The 20,689-nt window shown below is 34.5% G+C and overlaps 1 protein-coding gene across 5 annotated transcripts in view; it reads left to right on the forward strand.

Moving 5' to 3' along the window:
- PHF3 (PHD finger protein 3) overlaps positions 1-20,689 on the forward strand; it is an 85,132-nt gene that overhangs the window by 36,671 nt on the left and 27,772 nt on the right. For 4 of the 5 annotated variants that reach the window (XM_040643602.1, XM_040643604.1, XM_040643603.1 and 1 more), the window contains 3 exons: positions 8,074-8,235; positions 12,679-14,461; positions 20,296-20,605. In XM_040643602.1, coding sequence (XP_040499536.1) covers positions 8,074-8,235; positions 12,679-14,461; positions 20,296-20,605 — 2,255 coding nt within the window. Of the gene's footprint in view, positions 1-8,073; positions 8,236-12,678; positions 14,462-20,295; positions 20,606-20,689 lie in introns of those variants that run through there. The other variant, XM_040643605.1, reaches the window with a different exon arrangement.

Raw genomic sequence — 20,689 nt, forward strand, 5'->3', positions numbered from 1 at the left:
GTGCAGTCCGTCAGCTTTCAGTTTTACCTAGTTCCCTAAACATTTTTTTTAAGTTTGAATTGGAATTGAAATAAGGTCAATATATTTAGTTGGTTAGTATATAAGTATATATCAGTCTATATAAGTACCCCCAGCCCCCTTTCTTGATACTTATTTGTTGAAGAAACCAGGTCATTTCATCTTAAGTATTCTGTATCATTGGTATCTAGAATAATCTAGGCCAACATGTAACATATAGTAGGTACTCACTAAATGTTTTTAAAGGAATTAACTGAAAGCTAAGTAATTTCAGTATTCCAGAATGGAATTAAAATGTTAAATTTTTAGGGAATGATTACCATCTCACTTTTACATTAGCTTGATAGAATGATCTCGGCAATAAATTATTTTAAAAAAATAAGAGAAATTATTTAGACAATTGAGAAGGGATCAGATGCAGGGCATTTAGGGCTACAGAAAGTTATTTGGAAAAAATCTGCCAAGATATATTAATAATTGCTACCATTTAAGATATTCCTATTTGCATACCAAGCACTATATTAGACCTTATATTAATTAATTCAGTTTTCACAGCAACCTTTCAGTGAAGGGTTCAGTGTCTTCATTTTCCCAGTGAGGTTATTGAAGTTTAGTGGGAGAAGTGGTTCCTGGCTTAATGTTTTTCTTAACAAACTTTATAAAACTAGAGGCAATTCTTTAAACCATGTGCATGTATAACTTTGATAAAAAAGAAAAAAATAAAGAGCCACCAATAATACAACTTACCTCTACATAGAAAACCCTTGTTTAGTGTGTATCTTTCTAGCTTCTTTTTCTAGAACTATTTTTTGTGAGATTTATTAGAAAATGTGAAAAGAAGAAAGGGAAAAAAAATCTCTGAAATAACCATTATTAGCGGTTTGGTTTGTGTTTTTTGGCGTGTGTGTGAATATAAAGCTTGGAAGACCGCATACCACATGCGGTTCTTTCCCTCATATAATGCCTGTTTAGCATATTGAAGACTGAAGATCTGCGTTGAAAAACTGTTCTTATTTGCCTTAACCCAATGTCTTTCTTTTATACTTATTTGGTAGAGAAAATCCCCTTTCCAGGACATACTGATAAGTTTTACCCAAAGTATGAAGTTGAGTTTGGCAAAAGTTGAAATATTTGTGCACATTTAAATATAAAACTTTAGAATGCGTTACATTACAGCAGAAAGGATGGATAATTTGATAGTATTGGAGTAACTGAAGACAACATTCTGAAGAAAAATTAGCTTAGATTGACACCAAATAATACTAAAATAAGGTAAACAAGGGAAAACACTTGTGTCAGATAGGAAATATAGGTATTACATTAAGAATTTGTATACATTGGAGAGGAAAAACACTTTTAACACCTGAGTGGGGGAGTAGGCAGAGCTAAAGAAATACAAAAAGGCAGGATACACATCTGAAGTGTTCAAGGTTTTATAGTAACTGTTTATTTTAAAAATTTGAAACTCAATGCCAGTGAGTTCTTATTAACGCGAAGCTCTTTGCAGTGTAAATTCTTTATAATCTTTATGGAAAGACATGTAATGAGATATAAAATAACAAAATATGCATATTTTCATGCTTTGACTCAGTAAACCTATGTTTTAAAGTTTATTGTAGAGAAGGAATTGAAGAGGAAAAGAAAAAGATAAGTGTGCATAGTAGCAATACTTATATTTTTCAAATTAGGAACATCTAATATCTAAAATGATAAATTCACCCAAAATGGTTCATTTTATGTAACATACAACATGATCTGTTTCACACCACAGCTTCTTTTAGGAAACGGATGAATCATCCGTGAAGGAAAGAACTCTCATCGAAGGGAGTCTAGGTAGAGGCTGGGTGGTATTCTTCAATGTTCGAGGAGAAAGCTATGGTGCCTCAGTTAGGAGAATATAACTGTATAATTTCTTTTTCTACTTCAAACGCGAGTCCTGTAAATAGATATCTAACCTTTATTGCAATGCTGCAACATCATGCTCTTTAGGTTTATCTCAAGTCTGATACTTAGCGCCAACTTTTATTATAGAGGAAATAATTGTAGTTGAGGAAATAAAAGCAGTTGAGTTTGGCCTTTGTACTGCCAGTGTGAATTAAGGCATGTCAAATGTGAAGAATTTTCTACTCTACTTGTGGTTTTTTTCTTTTATATGGTATTAAAATGATTTAAACTAATCCTAATTGTTGAGAAATGCAGTTAAGTTTAACTGCGAGTTGTTTGGTTTTATTTTCTTTATCTCATTTACCTCCTCTTCCCAAAAAGATAGATTGGAAATGTCTGGAATAAAGTAATATTAGTGTCAGGAAGACTTCACATAGACTTGACTGGCACCAGAACTCAGCAGATTTAATTAGGCTCATTTGTGGCTAGGGATGGGAAGAATTTTAATGTGATCTAAACTCAAGCTCAAGGATTTCTGAGTATGATGATAGATTTTATGCCAAAATTTCAAAATGAGAGTGACATCTAATTCTGGAATCTGGGAGGGAGGAAAAAGTATATTGTTTTTTTTTCTCTACGTCATGACCATACACTTGTCTCCTAAAGAATCCGGGCAATTGCGCTGTTTTGGTAACTCAAAGTTACCATTTTAGTGAATTTAAAAAGTTGAATATCAAATACTGAATCTTGGTTAGCCTTGTGGGAGAAGGAGGGGAAGATGTGGGGGGTCCCTGAGAATAGGCAGTGTTCTGAAAAGAGCCCAGATTCTCCTTTACTTCTGTTCATTTTCTTAGCAGAACCAGTTGGATTAAACTCTTTTAAAACACAAATACCTAATTGGGAGGGTTTTGCCCCACAGTATTTATTCTGCACTGTGAATTACTTTAGTCAGATGAATGGATTAGAAGAAAGAAATTTCAGATACTTTCTAAAATTTGATTTGTTCTAGGGGGAGTTGAGGAAAAACAGTGAGGGAGAAGGAATACATAATTTTTGATGGTGGGTACGTGGGTGGGGGGGGGGGAAACTGAAACAGAAGTTAACAGTAAATATAGGGCCTTCTAAGTGCCAGATACTGTTCCAGGCCTTTTATACGTATTAATTTAATCATCACAGTAGCCCTCTAACCCACTAGTATTTTCTCCATTTTATGGAAGAATTTGAGGCACAGAGAAGTTAAGTAGATGCTTTACTTGTTAGGGGCTTTGTTCAGATGAGAGCTCTGGAAATGTTAGAGACCATGTAGAGCTTGATTTAATATAAAGATGGGCTTTTTGAGAGACACCTGGATGGCTCAGTGGTTAAGCTTCTGCCTTCAGCTCAGGGCGTGATCCCGGCATTGTGGGATCAAGCCCCGCATCCGGCTCCCTGCTTTGCTGGGAGCCTGCTTCTTCCTCTCCCACTCCCCCTGCTTGTGTTCCCTCTCTCACTGGCTGTCTCTCTCTCTCTGTCAAATAAATAAATAAATAAAATCTTGGAAAAAAAAAAAAAAAGATGGGCTTTTTGAAGTGAAGGAAATGTATGTGTTGCCAGATAGAGCAGGAGTATAAAAAAGGCTGCATTCTTGGAAATCTCCACTCTGAGAAATATCTCAAACAAGTCTGAGGTATTCTAATTGTAGGTTATTGACTTAGGACATTTTTGTATGGATGATGGGACCTCAAAGCATCACTTACCTTCAAAGTTATTTTCCAGCACATACAAACATGCTGGGATCTTTGTTGATTCCCTTCTTCCCTTTTCTTCTCTCTGCCTCCTGCCCCCGACCTTTTTTTTTTTTTTTTTTTTTTGCACCACATTCTCTCTCCCTTCACATTCCTATTCCCTCATCTCTCTTTTGGTAAAGGTGATTCTCCCTACCTCACCTCCTTCCATTTCCCCTTTCCCATTTGTCGCTTATATAGAAAAATCATCTTTTGTCCCTTTAACTTCCTTCAGTTGATTGTCCCCTTTTCTTTTACCCTTAAACTTCTTAAAAATAAGAGACTGCAGTTGTCATTCTTTACTCATTCACTTTTTAACCTCTTGTCATCTGATCCTCTGCTTCTGCGTGTCAAATTAGTGGATTTTTCTGCATTATTTTCTCTTGTAGCATTAACCTTCCTGATCCCTACTTCATTGAAATTCTCCTTACCTTTTTTTTGTGTGTGATGTATTACCTTGATGCTTCTTTAAACTGCTCTTTTTCTTTGTATCGTCAGTATATCCAAAAAGTGAAGTCAGCGCTCCACTTCCAAATTTGTTCTTTCCAACTTCTGTCTTTTGATTAGTGAAAACATTTTTCCCTCACTCATCAGCATTTAAATTTTCCTGACCCCTTCTTTTCCCTAGTTCCTTTCCTCAGCAAATATTTCTGGAGTGCTTCCTATATTACCAGGTTATTATTCTAGGTTCTGGAGTTTGAGCAATGAATAAATAGAGTTCTGACTTATAGAGCTTACATTCTAGTGGAGAAGATAGTTAATAAACAGGTATTTTAATCAGGTAGTGTCAAACATGTTTTAAAGAATAAAGTATACTAAGCATCAGTAGGCAGTGATGGGAGTATGTGCTGTTTTGGATAAGATTGTTAGGAAAAAAAGTTTCTCTGAGAAGGTAATATTTGGGTATGACTTGAAGAGAGTGAGCCACATGGAAATGTGGGAGAAAAGCACCCCAGGCAGAGTTAATAGCAACTACAAAGACCCTGAGATGATCTTAGGCTTTCCTGTGTCAGGAAAGTCCTGTGTGACTGGCGTAGAGTCAGTCATAGAACGGTAGGTAAGAAGTCAGTGAAGTTGGCTGGGGAAGATCTTAGGTCCTGTGGGCCCTGGATAGGATTTTGGACATAAATCTAAGTGCGGTGGTAAGAGTTTGGAGGGTCTTGAACAGAAGAATCGTAACAAGATAGGACTTCATATTTTAGAAGGATCACAGTGATGACTGTGTGGGGAGTAAACTGTGTGTGTGTGATGAGTGTGTTTGGGATGTGTCAGTAGAAGAACCTGTGACACTATTATGGTATAGTTTTAATAAGAGATGATGGTAATTTAGAGTAGAATGTTAGTTAAGGTGGTGGTAAATGGTCCAGATGAGTGATAGGTTTTATTAATTTTTTATTTATTTTTTTAAAATTTATTTTATTTTATTTTTATTTTTTAAAAAAGATCTTATTTATTTGACACAGAGAGAGACCACAAGCAGGGATAGCAGGAGAGGGAGAAGCAGGCTCCCTGCTTCTCAGCAGGGAGCCCAGTGTGGGGCTTGATCCCAGAACGCTGGGATTATGACCTGAGCTGAAGGCAGACACTTCACTGGCTGAGCCACCCAGGTACCCCAAGACTTATTTATTTTAGAGGATAGAGAGTGTGTGTGCATGAGCTGGGGGAGGAGGTGAGGGAGAGGGGAAGAGAGAATCCTCAAGCAGAGCCCAATGTGGGGCTCCATCCCAGGACCTAGAGATCATGACCTGAGCCAAAATCAAGAGCTGGCCTGCTTAACTGATTGAGCCACCCAGGTACCCTGAGCGATTATGTTTTATAGATAGAACTAGCAGGATATGCTGATCACTTGATGTGGTATATGAGGAGAGAGGAGCTAAGGATAGTTCTGGAGTTTAAGGTTTGAACAGCTGGGTGAATGGAGGTTCCATTACCGGGAATACCTTAGGAGGGGCAGTTTTGTTGAGGGATGGGTAGAAGCTGTGTTTATTTTCAGTATGTTAAACTTGAGATATCTGTTAGACCTAGTGGAGATGTCAAATTATACTCTTCCAAAGGTCAAATGTGAGCTTGGGGCTGGAGAAAATAATTTTGGGAGTCATCCAAGTATAGGCGATACTGGATGAGATCACTTAGGGGGTTTTGAGTGCAGATAAAGAAGAGAGATGGAAGGACTGAACCCGTAAGTCCTCCAGTGTGTAGACCTCTACAAGAAGAGGAAGCTCTATCAAAGGATATTGAGAAGTAGCTGGAGAGATAGGAAGATGTGTGATGTTCAAAAGCTAAGTGAGGAGAAAGATTCAGGAGGGAGAGATGGGTCAGCTATGTCAGAGGCTACTAGGAAAGGGAGTAAGATAAAAACCTGATAATTGACCTTTGGATTTGGCTTGCTAAATCCCATTGATTTTTTTGCTTTGTAATATAGCCCTAAAATCCAGAACATATCTTTTTACTCCCTGCGAACAAACACTGTTAATCAGGTGTTTAATTGCCCTTCTCCTGGACTATTTTCCTCTTTTGAGTTTTTCCTTTCTCTCCTGATTACAATACAGAATACATGCTGATTGTTAAAAAAAAGTTGGAAAACACAGAGACAGTATAACAATGATGTAAAAAACTTAAATTCTTTATCTGCCTTACCACTAGAGATAATCACTGATAACACTCCAGGGCTTTTTTTCCCTATCCATTTCTGCCTATGCATATCTGAAATGCATATATTTATATATGCTTTTATATAAAATTGGGATTAAAATAGTCTTAAATTTTATTTTTTTAAATGAATATTAAAATTTTTTTGAGAATGTGTGTGAATGTGTGACAGCATAAGTATTTCATCATGGTGAAATAGCCTTCTAACTGAACTTTACACCCATTTTCCCCCTAATTATATCTTACGTGAGTCCTGAATTTTCCTGAAGTATATTCTTCTCTAAGCTTTTAGTGCATAGGATAGTGATTGAAGCGTAGACTATTTTTGAGAGTAATACATGCATATAGCAGGAAATCTGGAAAACAGGAAAGAAGTATATTATCTTTTATAGAGTAACTATTATAGTTTTCAACTATTTCCTGCTAATCTTTTTTTCCTATTTGTCTAAATGTACATACACATGCATTTTGTTTTTTTACCAACAAAGATCACACTGTGTTTTCTAGCCAGCCCTTTTTTCATAATTCATTCTATTTATAATTTATTGGTCAAAGTATATAAGCAGTTTCATTATTCTGTTTGTTGTCAAAGTGCTCTTCAAAAAGATTGTACCATTTGAAAGTATATTTATAAAGAATTTTGTTCTCTTTAAATTTTAGGATAGACCACTATCTTGTTGAGCTCTTTTAATTGAAGTTCTTCTTGGATACAAAGATGAGGACTAGATAACTTCTTGAGGTTCCTTCTAACCCCTAGGATGAAGATAATAACTAACATTTGTATAGTGCTCTAAAGTTTACAAAGTGAGTTCTCATACATCATCTCACTTGATCCTCACAACAGCCCTGTGAGGTAGGTAGGACAGGTATTGTTATTCTCATTTTAGAGATAAACTGAAAGAGAGGTTAAGTGACTTGGTCAAGTTTTATTTAAGTGTTTTAGCTGGGATTTGAATTCAGGCCTTCTGATCTAAATAATTCTTTTTACAAGATTTCATACAGCTGCACATTTAGAATTGGTATATGTCAGCTAGTTAAGTGAAATAAAATTGTTATATACAGAAATAAACCCAATGACAAAATAAATACAGTGTTCATATTTTATTCAATGTCCCCCAGTCCTTTTCCATATCTCCCCCTCCCCATTAAATGAAATGCTCTCTCTTTTGACTAGAAGGTAATTTAATTATATAGCTATACACCTACCATTTTACCTGGCATTTGGGAGAGGGGGAAGTTACGTTTTTCATTTCTTTCTATGTATATTTTTTTGCTACTATTTAAAGGTGTACCTGTATTTACTTTCTACACGTGTAGCATGAAGTCTTTAAGTAATAGAATTATACTTTGAACTAGAATCTTTTGGCTCTAGCATGAACTTAGAATCACAAGCTTTTCAGGGTATTAAAATTTTGTACTACTTTAACTAAAATTGGGATAATTGAGTATTTCAGGTATAGTTGCTTACGATTTTCACAGAGGTACAGTGAATAATAAGTGAGAATGACAGTGGTGGTCAAATCAAGAACAATTATAGCTAATCTACTCTTTGATTAGTTACCTCATAAGGTAAATTTTGTAAAGCTGAATTGGGAGCTTGGTAGTGGCAATATCATATAATAGACGTAGATTTTCAGGACTGTGTAGTATAGTATTGCGTTAAAATGTCTCACAATGTTTTCCGTAACTGCCTTTAAATACTTAAGGTATTCAATATTTTTAAAAATTAATTTTCTTGTTGTTTTTGTTTTTTCTCTAGTTGTTGGTCTCGACGATATTATGGATGAAGGAGTTGTTAAAGAAAGTGGCAATGATACCATTGATGAAGAAGAACTGATTTTACCTAACAGGAATTTGAGGGACAAAGTAGAAGAAAATTCAGTGAGATCACCAAGAAAATCACCTCGTTTAATGGCACAAGGTAATCTTCCTGAGAGGTTGAGCTAGAAAATCAAAGGTATAGGGACAGGTGGGGATAGTTCGTAAACTTGCTAAGCAGAGACCATATTTTCATGATGTTTGCTAGTCTGAGCATTTTAGTAAGATTATATCAATTTGTTGGTATAATTTTTAAAAATTTTTACTGAAATTATATATTTACAAAATTTGAAGGGTTGACTAATTCTGTAAAGTTTCTAATGCCTATTTTCCTTTCCCCAGAGGAAATCATTATTAACTTTCCCAGCTGGCTTTACTAATTTTTTGGTATTTACTTCCATGTCTCTAAGTAACATATGTATATTGCTACTTTTTTGATTACACTGATGTGTAGGTATTTATTGATTTCCCACTCTGGATGATGAACTTAGTGTTTGTCTTCTTGTCCTTATCTCACAAAAGTATATTTTCTCATCCTTCTAGTAAGTAATTTTGGTAGATCAGTAGTAATTATTTATGTTATTGTGACTATGTGCTGTTAGAGATGACTGATTTAATAAACTAAGGTTACTTTTCCTATACAACTTTTTGTCTTTCTGATTTAATAATTGTTTTTGCTCATTTGCTTATAGTTTTGTACATTTGTACACAGACTTTTCTGTGTACATACCAGTAATAACACCTCAGCCACTCTGCTAGTTGTCTAAGTCTTTCCTAAAAATATGTGTGCACATCAGATACTCTGTCATTTTCATTTTATTGAAGAAGTCTCTTGGAGCTTTCTTATCTGCTCCCATGTGCATTGGTTTGTTAGCCCTGTATAAGCCTGATGCATAGCTATTATCCAGGGATCTCCCTTTACTATTCTTCTGACGATTCTGTTTGGTGTTGTAGTTCTTATTTCCTCTGTTTTGGGCTTAACTCCTTCATTTTGGTGACAATTCTTCTAGTAGTTTGCTGTGAAAAAGGAACATGGAGATATGTTATTTTAAAACTGTGTGTCTGCAAATGTATTTAATCTGGTCTCACATTGGAATTACAGTCTGGTTGAACATAGAATTCAAGGTTGGACATAATTTTCCCTCAGAAATTTGATAGTGTTCCTCTGTTTTCTTCTAACTTCAGTGTTGTTGAGAAGTTTATTCTGATTCCTTTTTTTTTTTCTTTTTTGATACTTTCTGCTGGAAGTTTGTGGAGTCTTCCTCTTCAGCTCGAGTGTTTCGATATTTCTGATAATGTATCTTGTTGTGAGTGTATTTTAAGTATTGAGTTCTGGATACTCCATAGATCCTTTTAGTCTGAAAAGTATTATTCAACTCTGGGAAAATTTTTTGTATTATCCATTGGTAATTCCTCTATTTTCTCAGCTCTTTCTTTCTGGAACTCATTATTCAAGTATTAGGTAGGGAGGACTGGCCCTTCCATTTTCTTTATGTTGCCTACTTTGTACCTCTATGTCTTTTTCCTCTACTTGGTGAAGTTTTTTCATGCTTATCCTCCAACTTTTCCATCATATTTTACATTTCTAATTTCTGAATATTCTTTTTGTTTGTTTTGGGAGTAGTCCTTTTTGCAGCATTGTGGTCTTGTTTCATGAACACTTTATCTTCTGCTGTCTTTCATAAGGTATTTAGTTTAAAAAGTGTTTTAAAAAGTTTTTTTTTTTTTTTTATCTCCTTCCATGGTTTCTTTTTTCTCCATGTTGCCTGTGTCTGTGTCTTTCTGTCTGTCTCTCCATCTTTCATGTTAGAGACTTTTCCAAAATGTCTGATAGTTTGCTTATGTTTAAGAGTAGGGGACTAAAACTGTATGAAACTAAAAGGTTAACACTTAAAAGAGTGGGTGGGTTGTGTTTTGTCTACTGTGAGCTTCACTGTATGGTTCTTTGGTCATGCGGAGTTTTTTTGTTTGTTTGTTTGTTTTTTGAGCAATCCCTAATGTCTTTATTCCCTTAGGCTCATTAGATTGGTAGCATGTTACGGGAATCCTTTCAGGGAAGCTAACAGGGTGTCTCAGCTTTGAATATATATAAATTCACTTAATGTCACAAATTTCAGTGTACTTTACTGCCACTTTTATCTGTGCCTGATGTTCCTTAGTCTAGAAACCCTGTTTTTTACTCTTCCAGAGAGCAAGCCTCCAGTCTTGGATTAGGACCAGGAAAGGGCAGTTGCCTGGCAGATGGCATTGGGGAGAGGGAGCTAGGGATCTAACTGCTTCTTAAGCAGCTTTCATCCACACTTTAGAATCATCAGGGGTCACCAATTCCTAACCCTTTTGAGGTATTAATTGTATTCTTGCCTACGCTGCCATCTTAGAGTTTGTCTTTTTTTTCGTCTCCTACATCTGTTAACTTCTTGAGCATCTCTTGTTTGACTTCTGGAATTGTCACCGTTTTCTCCTGTTCTTCCTTTCATTTTAGATTTATGTCTTTTGTATAGCATTAGTGTGGGTTTTCAGAAGTGGATTAAGTTAGATGTGTGTATTTATTTTATCTTTTCGTCAATTTATATAGATAGATTAAAGATTTTATTTATTTTAGAGCAAGTGCAGGGAGGAGCAGAGGGGGTGAGAGAGGGAGGGGAAAGAATCTCAAGCAGACTCTGAGTTGGGAGCCCGATGCGGGGCTTGATCTCATGACCCTGATAACATCATAGCCTGAGATGAAACCAAGAGTAGATGCTTAGCCAGCTGAGCCACCCAGTCTCCCCACTCTCAATTTATATTTTTAATCAGCTTTTTAAATCTGTTATTTGGTATTACTTGTGACTTTGAGTAATGAAAAGAATAGGATGAACATTATGGACGATAAATGTTTGGCCTATTCAGCCAGGATTCAAACTAAGGCAGTTTATATTTAGAGGAGGAAAAACAACTTGATCTTTAGCTCAATAAATCAGTTACTATTGGAAAATGTTTTTTTTCATCTTAATTACCTTTATAGTTGAATATGCTGTTCATTTGTCATTTTTAGCAACAACCTAGATAATGGGTGTTAAAAGTTCATTTATTTTATTTCAAGGCAGACAAAGTAGAGCTGTAAATTATTTCAGGCTGTCTTCAAAGCTTAAAATATATAAAAATATTATTAAACTATTTAAAAATATCCACATATTGATAATGAGTCTTTAAGTTTTTAGTTATTTAAAAATGTTATATATTTGAGCATATGATAAACAGTTAATCCACACTAAGTAATTTTTAAAAATTGTTGAGTACTTATCTAATGATGAAATACTGTGCCACGTTCTGGGGGAATTAGAAGGGGTCTCTAAGACTAGGATGACTGAATAATTTTGTGTTCAAGCTAGGACACTTTTGAGAGTAAAAGAGTGTGCTGTTAATAATCATATCAGAACTATATGTGTCACCTAGGACTGTTACAGGCAAATGAAGACACATGATACCTTCCTTAAGAGTTCAGTGCTTTATGACAAGTAAGCAAGTGTTTAAGTATTGGTGCATAGTAGGGTAGGAGTCTTTTTTTTTTTTTTGATAATTAATAGTGTTCAGTTTTCATGCAGAGTTTATTCTGAGGCATTGAATGTCCATAGGCTTGGAAATCACTTATTTTGTATTTCAGTTTGTGGGTTTTTCTAATTAATGAATCTACGTTAGCTCTCTTTCCTTCTAGTTTCTTTTCACTCCATATGTTCTCCTGGAGGGTGTATCCAGATAGGGAAAAGAGGAAAAACTCATATAGTGGATTCTTTGTTAGGAATATTGTTAAAGGTGGGAAGCTTTATTATTTTCATATTTTCCCCATTTTCTTTTATGATATATTTTCTTGGCTTAAATTTCTTTGATTGTAATTTCTCTTTATCTGTGTTTAGCACTTTCGCATGTGCTTCATTTCTTAGGAATAGCTTGTATGCTAAAATGGTGATACAAGTGAAGGACATTCATAAAAAAGAGTTAGAGTTCTTGTGAGGCTGTGTTTTGAAACTCACACAGATCCTGTTTGTGATAGGTGGTCTAGTTCATATTTTGCTGGAACCTGAGCGTGTTCGGTATTATTTATTTAAAGATATTTAATGTTAAAAAGAAAGACATTTGGTGTTTAAAACTGTGTGACAGTCTTGCTTTATGATGGGCATTAATGTGAAGGAAGCTCATTTTACTTATTTTACTCCCAGCTTACTTACTATAGAAAAGAAACTTGATGTAAACATTCTTGTTTTGTAGTAGAGTATAATGTCAGTCTGAATTTTGTAGTTTTTTTCTCCTGCCAGAATTTATAGAACTTTATAAATATAAAACTTAACATGGGTATGTGTGTGTGTGTGTGTGTGTGTGTGTGTGTGTGTATATGTATGTGTGTATATATTATATATATATGATCATCATGAGTAACTCTTCAGTGCATTTTCATTGAAAGGAGCAAATTTATAAGTCAGAGTAAAGAAATAATATATTCTGAATTGTATTGAAATAACACATGGCAAAAAGCTAAGTTATTTTTATTTATTTTTTTCCCTTGTGATAGAACAAGTAAGAAGTTTGCGACAAAGCACTATTGCCAAGCGTTCAAATGCAGCACCTTTAAATAGCACAAAAAAGACATCTGGGAAGACTGTATGTGCCCCTAAAGCAGGGGTGAAACATCCAGAAAAGTGTCAGATTAAAGAAGTTTCTGTGTCACCGAAACCTGAGTACCATAAAGAGAGCAGAAGGAGCAGCCGACATATTGGACAAATTGAAGTGGTCCCAGAAGTATCAGTGTCTTCAAGTCATTCTTCAGTGTCATCTTGTCTTGAAATGAAGGATGAAGCTGGATTAGATTCTAAGCAGAAGTCTAATAATCAGGGAGAAACAAATGTGCCATCTCATGACTTAAATTGTTCACTCCTTTCAGAGACTTGTGTTAGTATTGAAGAAAAGAAAAATGAAGCTCTGATGGAATGTAAAGTCAAGACTGTTAGTAGCCCACAGTTTAAGTTTTCAGATAAAGAAGAACAGAATGATTCTGTTGCAGATAAAACGGATGGCACTATTGTTGAAGAAGTGAAGGAAAAGGGGAAAGTTGAACAAGAATCAAATGAGACAGTAAAATTATCCCACGAAGATGACCAAATTATTGAGGAATCTGCATCTTCTGTTCCTGTCTCTGATGCTGCTGCTTGTACAAATCCAGATAAGACCGAAAAGAACCTTGTAGGTTTGTCTTGTTCTGTGGATGAAGTAAATGAATGTAATTTGGAATTGAAGAATACCATGGAAGTTGCTGATAAAGCTAAGAACTCCCTTCAAAGAAATGAAATAGAACCATTGGGTTATTGTAAAGACACAGAGTCTAATGATAAGCAGTTGGAGAGCACAGAATTTAATAACTCAAACTTAGAGATGGTTGATACTAATGCTTTTGAACCAGAAAGTAATATTTTAGAAAATGCTGTTTGTGGTGCACCTGACCAAAATTCAGAACAGTTGAATATTGTTGAAAGTATTAAAATGGAGTCTCATGAAATAGCAAACCTTCAGGATGACAGAAACAGCCAGTCAAGTAGTGTTTCTTGTTTAGAGTCAAAAACGGTAAAATCCAAACAAACAAAACCTGTAATTCATTCTAAGCAAAACATGACCACAGATACTCTGAAAAAAATTGTTGCAGCAAAGCATGAATTAATGCATAACAAAACTAAAGTTAATGTCAAAAGTGTGAAACGAAATGTTGATGAACCAGAATCTCAGCAAAATTTTCATAGGCCGGTCAAAGTGAGAAAAAAACAAGTTGAGAAAGATTCAAAAATTCAGAGTTGCAATTCTGGTGTTAAATTTGTGAAAAATCAAGCTCATTCTATATTGAAAAAAACATCACAGGATCAAAATTTAGTACAGGTTTCTAAATCCTTGACTCATTCTTTGAGTGAAAAGCCTCATGGTCACCCTGGTTGCTCTAAAGAACCCCATCATCCTGCACAAACTGGACATTTATTACATTCCAGCCAGAAACAATGCCATAAGCCCCAGCAGCTGGCTGCAGCAATGAAAACCAATAGTCATGTGAAGGAAGAGCTTGAACATACAGGTGGTGTAGAGCATTTTAAGGAGGAAGATAAACTGAAGCTAAAAAAACCTGAGAAGAACCTACAACCCCGCCAAAGAAGAAGCAGCAGGAGTTTTTCTTTGGATGAGCCACCATTGTTCATTCCAGACAACATAGCTACTATAAAAAGAGAAGGCTCAGATCATAGCTCTTCATTTGAAAGCAAATATATGTGGACTCCCAGCAAGCAGTGTGGGTTTTGCAAAAAACCACATGGCAACAGGTGTGTGTGTGTGTGTGTGTGTGTGTGTGTGTGTGTGTGTGTGTGTGTGTGGCATGTGCATTAAAGAGAAATTGCTTTTTAGGGTGGGGTTTTGTGAGAACTTTTTTATAGAAAGAAATTATTTAACATACAAAGACTTTTGCAGAAACAAAAAATCCCTCATAATCCTGGATAAAATGATAGAAAGATGGAGCCACTGAATTTATAAATATATCATCCCAGAACATGTAAAAAAGCATAGCCTGACCAATGGCTGGTATATATTGAAATGTTTTGTCATTGTAACCAGTTAGAGAGTGTGATTTAGTTATTGCATCTGAAAGAGAAAAAAAGCTTGCTGCTAATCAGAAAACTGTTACACTGCTTTGGGTCTGTAAGTTATATATTATTTTATTTGGCTTGAGAAGAACTGGTAATAAAGTGTAAAGGTCATAATGGAAATTCTATTTTTCTTTTGAAGATTTCAAAAAAATTTTTTTTTTTTTGGTAAATGAAGCACACTTACCATGACTTAATACCACCACTTCATAACTATCAGAATTAACCACCATGACTTAATACCACCACTTCATAACTATCAGAATTAACCTTGGAATGAAGTTCGATAGCTAAAACAACTGTTAAATTATTCAGGTGACTTGTGTATGTAACACAAAATAGAAAACCTCTATTTCTTTTTTGGATGTTTTAGTGATTTGAAGGATTTCTTGCGAATTCTAATCTTTTAAGTGATTTTAGGATTCAGTGCTTTATAGCTTTTTGACACTGCCCGACCCTCCCCCGTGTATTTTTTTATTTGCTAGCTTCTTAAGAAAAGGAAAACAGGAGATGAAGTGGAGTTTGCAGCTACAAGATTGTCATGTTCAAGTGTTGAGATTGCTGTTGGAACTTCTATCAACATTGACATGTGAAAAGAACATAACTTGCACATTGTAATATTATCCTTACTCATGAAAGTAAATATTAGGATGACTTTTCCCAGTACTATCAGATTACATAAAAATGCGAAACTTTTTAGATAGGGACAATTTAGTATAAAGTATGTTGTGTAATTATTTTGTGTGGGAGCTGGTGGTTGGGAGAGAGTGGGTGGGAGTTCATGGGGCTATTCTGTAAAAAATAAGTTTTATGTGTTATGTCAAAAACATAACAAAGTTTTATGTCTTCCTTTATGATTCAGCCCATGTCCTATTTTTAGTCAGTGGTTACTCTTTATAACAACATATTCCAGTTTTAAAAATTTGTGTTTTATTTGAACATAGTGCTACATTTGTCCTCACATATGTGCTCTTTTAAGTTTTTGTTTGCTTTACAAAGATAGTTTTTTGTTTTTTTTTTTAAAGATTTTATTTATTTATTTGACAGAGATAGAGACAGCCAGTGAGAGAAGGAACACAAGCAGGGGGAGTGGGAGAGGAAGAAGCAGGCTCATAGCGGAGGAGCCCGATGTGGGGCTCGATCCCAGAACGCTGGGATCACGCCCTGAGCCGAAGGCAGATGCTTAACAACTGCGCTACCCAGGCGCCCCTAAGTTTTTGTTTGCTTTAAACAGCTTATTCAGATATTCTAAAATGGGCCTGCTAAATTTTCAGAATTAAGGGCTGGGTGGTGCTTTTACATGTTCTTTTAAGCCAGTACTTTTCTCTCTGCCAGAATCTTCTAAAAAATCATTACACTGACATGTGGTCTGAGTAATGGAGTAAGAACCTTAACTTGAATGAGTTTCTAAAATGAAACTTGAGCCTAGAGTTGGAAGTCGTTAAGTATGTTACCATGTTGCTTTGTTGCAGATAAGCTGCTCTTCTGATGGCCCAGTCCTCAGGAGTTTGCACAGCCTTTTTAACCATGGCTCACTTTATCAACGTCAGTTGTTTTCCTAAAATGAAGATTAAATTTTAAGTCCCATTGTGGTTCCCCACTCCCCCAGTGCCACCTTTTGTATCTACTCTATAAAACCTAGAGTTTCTTTGCCTCATTGTGGAAAATGACTTAGAATATTAGATAGGTAGGGATTTTGAGTTTACCCAATGTAATTAACATGAATACTATATAATGACATTGGAAACAATCAATTTGGGAAGCAACATTTCACATTACTTCAATTTTGTGAATAAAGAAGCCTAAGAAATTGATTGTTTTTTTCTTTACATATTAACTAGCCTTCACTACTTTTTGATACCTTGTGCTTGTATACATTGAGTTCACTCAGAAAATGTACCTGTCATACAGCATGTAATTTTCCTATTTTAATCCATGTATAAGATTATAAATTTATTAGGAAAGGCATATCTAGAAATAATTTTCATTCATTTCATGCACTAGCCATATGGAAAGCTGTTTGTTAATAAGACACTTGTGACAGCTTTACTTCTGTAAGGACTATTTTATAACTTCAGCATTTACGTGTATTACAACTGAAGTTAGCTTCCTATCTGTGCTTCAAGTTGGCAGTTACATTTTTAAATATAGATTTGTTCATGGCATCACCAAATGTAATAAATATTTGACCATAAGTAACTTCTATATGTATCCTAAAGACAATAGGTATGGACTCTTAACAAGTTACACATCAGGCTTCTGTTTTTGCTTCCATTTATTTTCCTCATTCAGCCTTGTAACAAAGGTATATTCATTATTTAAAAAACCGGACTACTTAATATTCATTTTTAAAAAATGATCTTTGGACTTATGTTTACATAAGCCAGTTGGTATTTTGGAAGGAAGAAGTGTGAGTCTTTTCATATTATCTATCTTGGAGTTTCTAGTATTTCCCTACCTCTCCAGAAGCTGTTTATATTTTTAGTTTGTAGTGAAGTTTCTTGCCCAGCTGTAGATGATTAGTATATTGGATGAAATTTAAAAACAAACAAACAAAAAAATCTCCATAGCAGAATGGATTCATAGCTTTATACTCAAATAAGAAATCTTTTTCTGAGAAGGAAATTTTCTTCCAGAATAAAAGATTTCTGTTTTTTCTCAAGATTTTAAGAGTTTGACAGATAACTATTTTTGTCTGCAGATTAGATTGTGAATGACAAAAACAGTGATTTAATCTTTATGTAGAATAGAATCATTTTAGAAAAGAGTGAATATATATTCACAGTATTAAGGTATAGATGTCACACACTTACCAGAACCGAACACCCATCTTGTAACATATCCATTGTTAGTAATTATAACACAGATATGCTAAGAACGGGAGTTCTCAGATGTTGCTTGCCTTTGTGATTTACTTTGAAAAAACTTGAAAGTTTTCTAAGAATGTATTTTGGCTTATGCCAAAAAGATTAGAATTTTAGTTTTTGTCTTATAACAAGTCTAATTTAGTTTTTTATTTTTAAATTTTGTGTATGAACATTTAACAGTAAAAGAATACAACAAACATTTCTGAATTCTTCTATTTAACTGATTCATGCCTATCTGGTTTACTTAACTGATCCAGTGGTAAACTCCATACAACATTTTTTTTTTTTTTAGTGTAGAAATATTTAACATCCAGGTTATAGTCTTTTCCATAAGTGATTTAGCCTATTAGTGATCAGAAATTCATGGCCAGAGCAGAAAATGGGGGATTAATTCTGTTAGCTATGTGGTTCTTACTCCCCCCCCCACATTTTTGAACCATGAGTAATAATACACAAAGGGAAGAAAATATTCTCTTTTTGTGATAGGGCTTCCCCCCCCCAATATGGTTCATGAAATTTGTAGTACTTACAACTTAACAGACCTAGAAATGATCCATATTTACATTTTTATAAAATCAGTTTTATTTTCAAGTGAATTTGTCCTGTTTTTCCCTAGGACATGTGGAAATGATTTTTATCGATGACTTTTCAGAATTTTATGTAACTGCAATATCTTTTATATAAAAAACTATTACGATACCTCTGTAGATGGCACTAGAGATTTGCTTTTCAGAGCATCAAGTTTCAGGAGACATTTCCAAAGTAAGCTTGAAATGAAGCTTAGTTTTGTCATAAGAAAACTCTTCCCTGATTAAGAATTTGAAATTTTTAAATATGTGCTTTATAATTTGATATTTAGATTTGAATATGGGGTAACAGCATAGCCATGGTCATAGTGTGTAGGTTTTTAGGTAGTGTCTTAACTGAAACTAGTCTAGACTTGCTTTGAAGAAATAATATAGCTCTGATAGTGGAAGTAAAGGGAAACGACTGCTAGCTTTCCTTCAGTAGTTCAAAGATATTCATATTACCTGCTTTCAAGTATAGTTCTTACAACTTTGCAACCTGAAATAGAAAAACTGTGCAGTTAACGTTTTTCACTTATTTTGTTGGCTGGAAGATCTGTATCATTGAAACATGGACCCATCTAAAATCTCCACAAGCCTAGATAGACCATTTCTATCTTGCAAACAAATACCACATTGTTTGAAAGTTTTCTTGCTGATCTGTGAGTCCAAAACATTGTGTTTTGTTTTTAAACAAAAACAGGAGGTTTTCATCTTTCTGTTTTTTCCCCCATCATTTTCAGAAATGATTTACTTCATAAAGCTAGCACAGGCATTACTAGTTAGGGTAAAGAATGGTGAATTATAAACATGAAGTCGTTTTCTTAATGCACAGCAATAGTTTGATACACAATAGAAAGGAACAAGAGGAAGAGAAAAATGTGCCACTGTTGAGGAATGAGTATTTGCTGTGACTTTTTTTCAAGATCTGTAAGGACTGACAATTATTTTTATAATTTCAACCTTAAAACCTCTGGTATAAGAGAGTTGGCCCTATCAGTTGGCCAAAATGAGTTTTGGCATTGTTGGTGCCACTCTTACAAAATCAAAGTCTTTAATCCATTAAAGAATATACCTACATCTTTTTATCTTAACCTTTCAAACATACCTTGAATTACCCGAAGAAGAAAGAAAAATATTAAACATGATTAAGTGAGCTCTGTAGTTTACCTAACAATGGGTTAAAATTAAATAACATTCCTCAACTGCTGTGTGTACATCTGATTTACCATTTTATTAAAAAAAGTAATTCCAGGTATTTTTAAGTTAGAAAAACAAGCTTTTAAGACTCCAAAATCTTGTGTTCATTCATTTTTTTTCATTGTTAGTGAAGTTATTCAGATAAAATGTAGTAAAGGAAAACTTTTATGAAGAGATTGGAAACTTAAGAGAAATTCAGCCTAAATATTAATATCTTCATGTTAAAAATATAATGATTTTTATTCAGAGAAACAAGTTTATTATCTAAAGCATGGTCAGTAGTAAGGAATTTTGCGCTCAAAAGTATATAAAAAGATTCTTCAGCTTAATCACTGTGACACCATGAGCCAGAATGTTCTGAGTTCAGAATAGTGACATAGTTAAGGTGGTTAATAAACAATCTTGAGTCTCCATTTTGTTGGATTTCGAGTTGCATTTTTGCTGCGATCCTTTGTCATTCAAAATTATTCATTGGATGAACGATTCTTCAGTTTTAGATAGGGTTTCAGATGTGTGGGGTAAATGTTACTGTAACTTTGACGGATTGTCTGTGATCAGATTATCACAGCTCTTAACACCCTTCTCAGTGTAGAAATGTTATTTTATACTTTGTTATTCCATGCAATATGCTGACAAAGGTCAGTTGCCCTTTATTTCACCTTTATGGTTTTTTGTATTTTCTCATTCATACTAGACGGGATATATTTGACTTAAAAGTTCTGTCTTCATAGAACATTCTTTGAAAATTTGCTCCATGTTGAACCAGTAGAATGGGTAAAGATGGAAAACAAATATCAGAAAATGATTGAAAATTTAATTTAGGCTCACTTTTTAACATTTTTAAAAAAATGTATTAAATCAAAGTTTTTTCCCCTCTTTCCAGGTTTATGGTTGGCTGTGGGAGATGTGATGACTGGTTTCATGGTGATTGTGTTGGTTTAAGTCTTTGTCAAGCACAACAAATGGGAGAAGAAGACAAAGAATACGTGTGTGTAAAATGTTGTGCTGAAGAAGATAAAAAGACTGAAATAGTAGATTCAGATATTTTGGAAAACCAGGCTAAAGTTGAAGTTCATAGTGAAGATAGAACAATGGAATATGAAAAGCTTGGGTTATCAAAGCACACACCAACAAATGATAAAACCAAATATATAGAAGATACAGTGAAGCACAAGGTCAAAATTTTAAAACGGGTAAGCTTCTCATTAATGCATTCTTTTTGTTTAAGAACTTTGTATGGTCTGACAATTTGAAATTTCTCTTTGGGTTTCATTGTT

This window comes from Ursus maritimus, unplaced genomic scaffold (assembly GCF_017311325.1).
Source record: "Ursus maritimus isolate PB19 unplaced genomic scaffold, ASM1731132v1 scaffold_29, whole genome shotgun sequence".
NCBI classification, from domain to species: domain Eukaryota; kingdom Metazoa; phylum Chordata; class Mammalia; order Carnivora; family Ursidae; genus Ursus; species Ursus maritimus.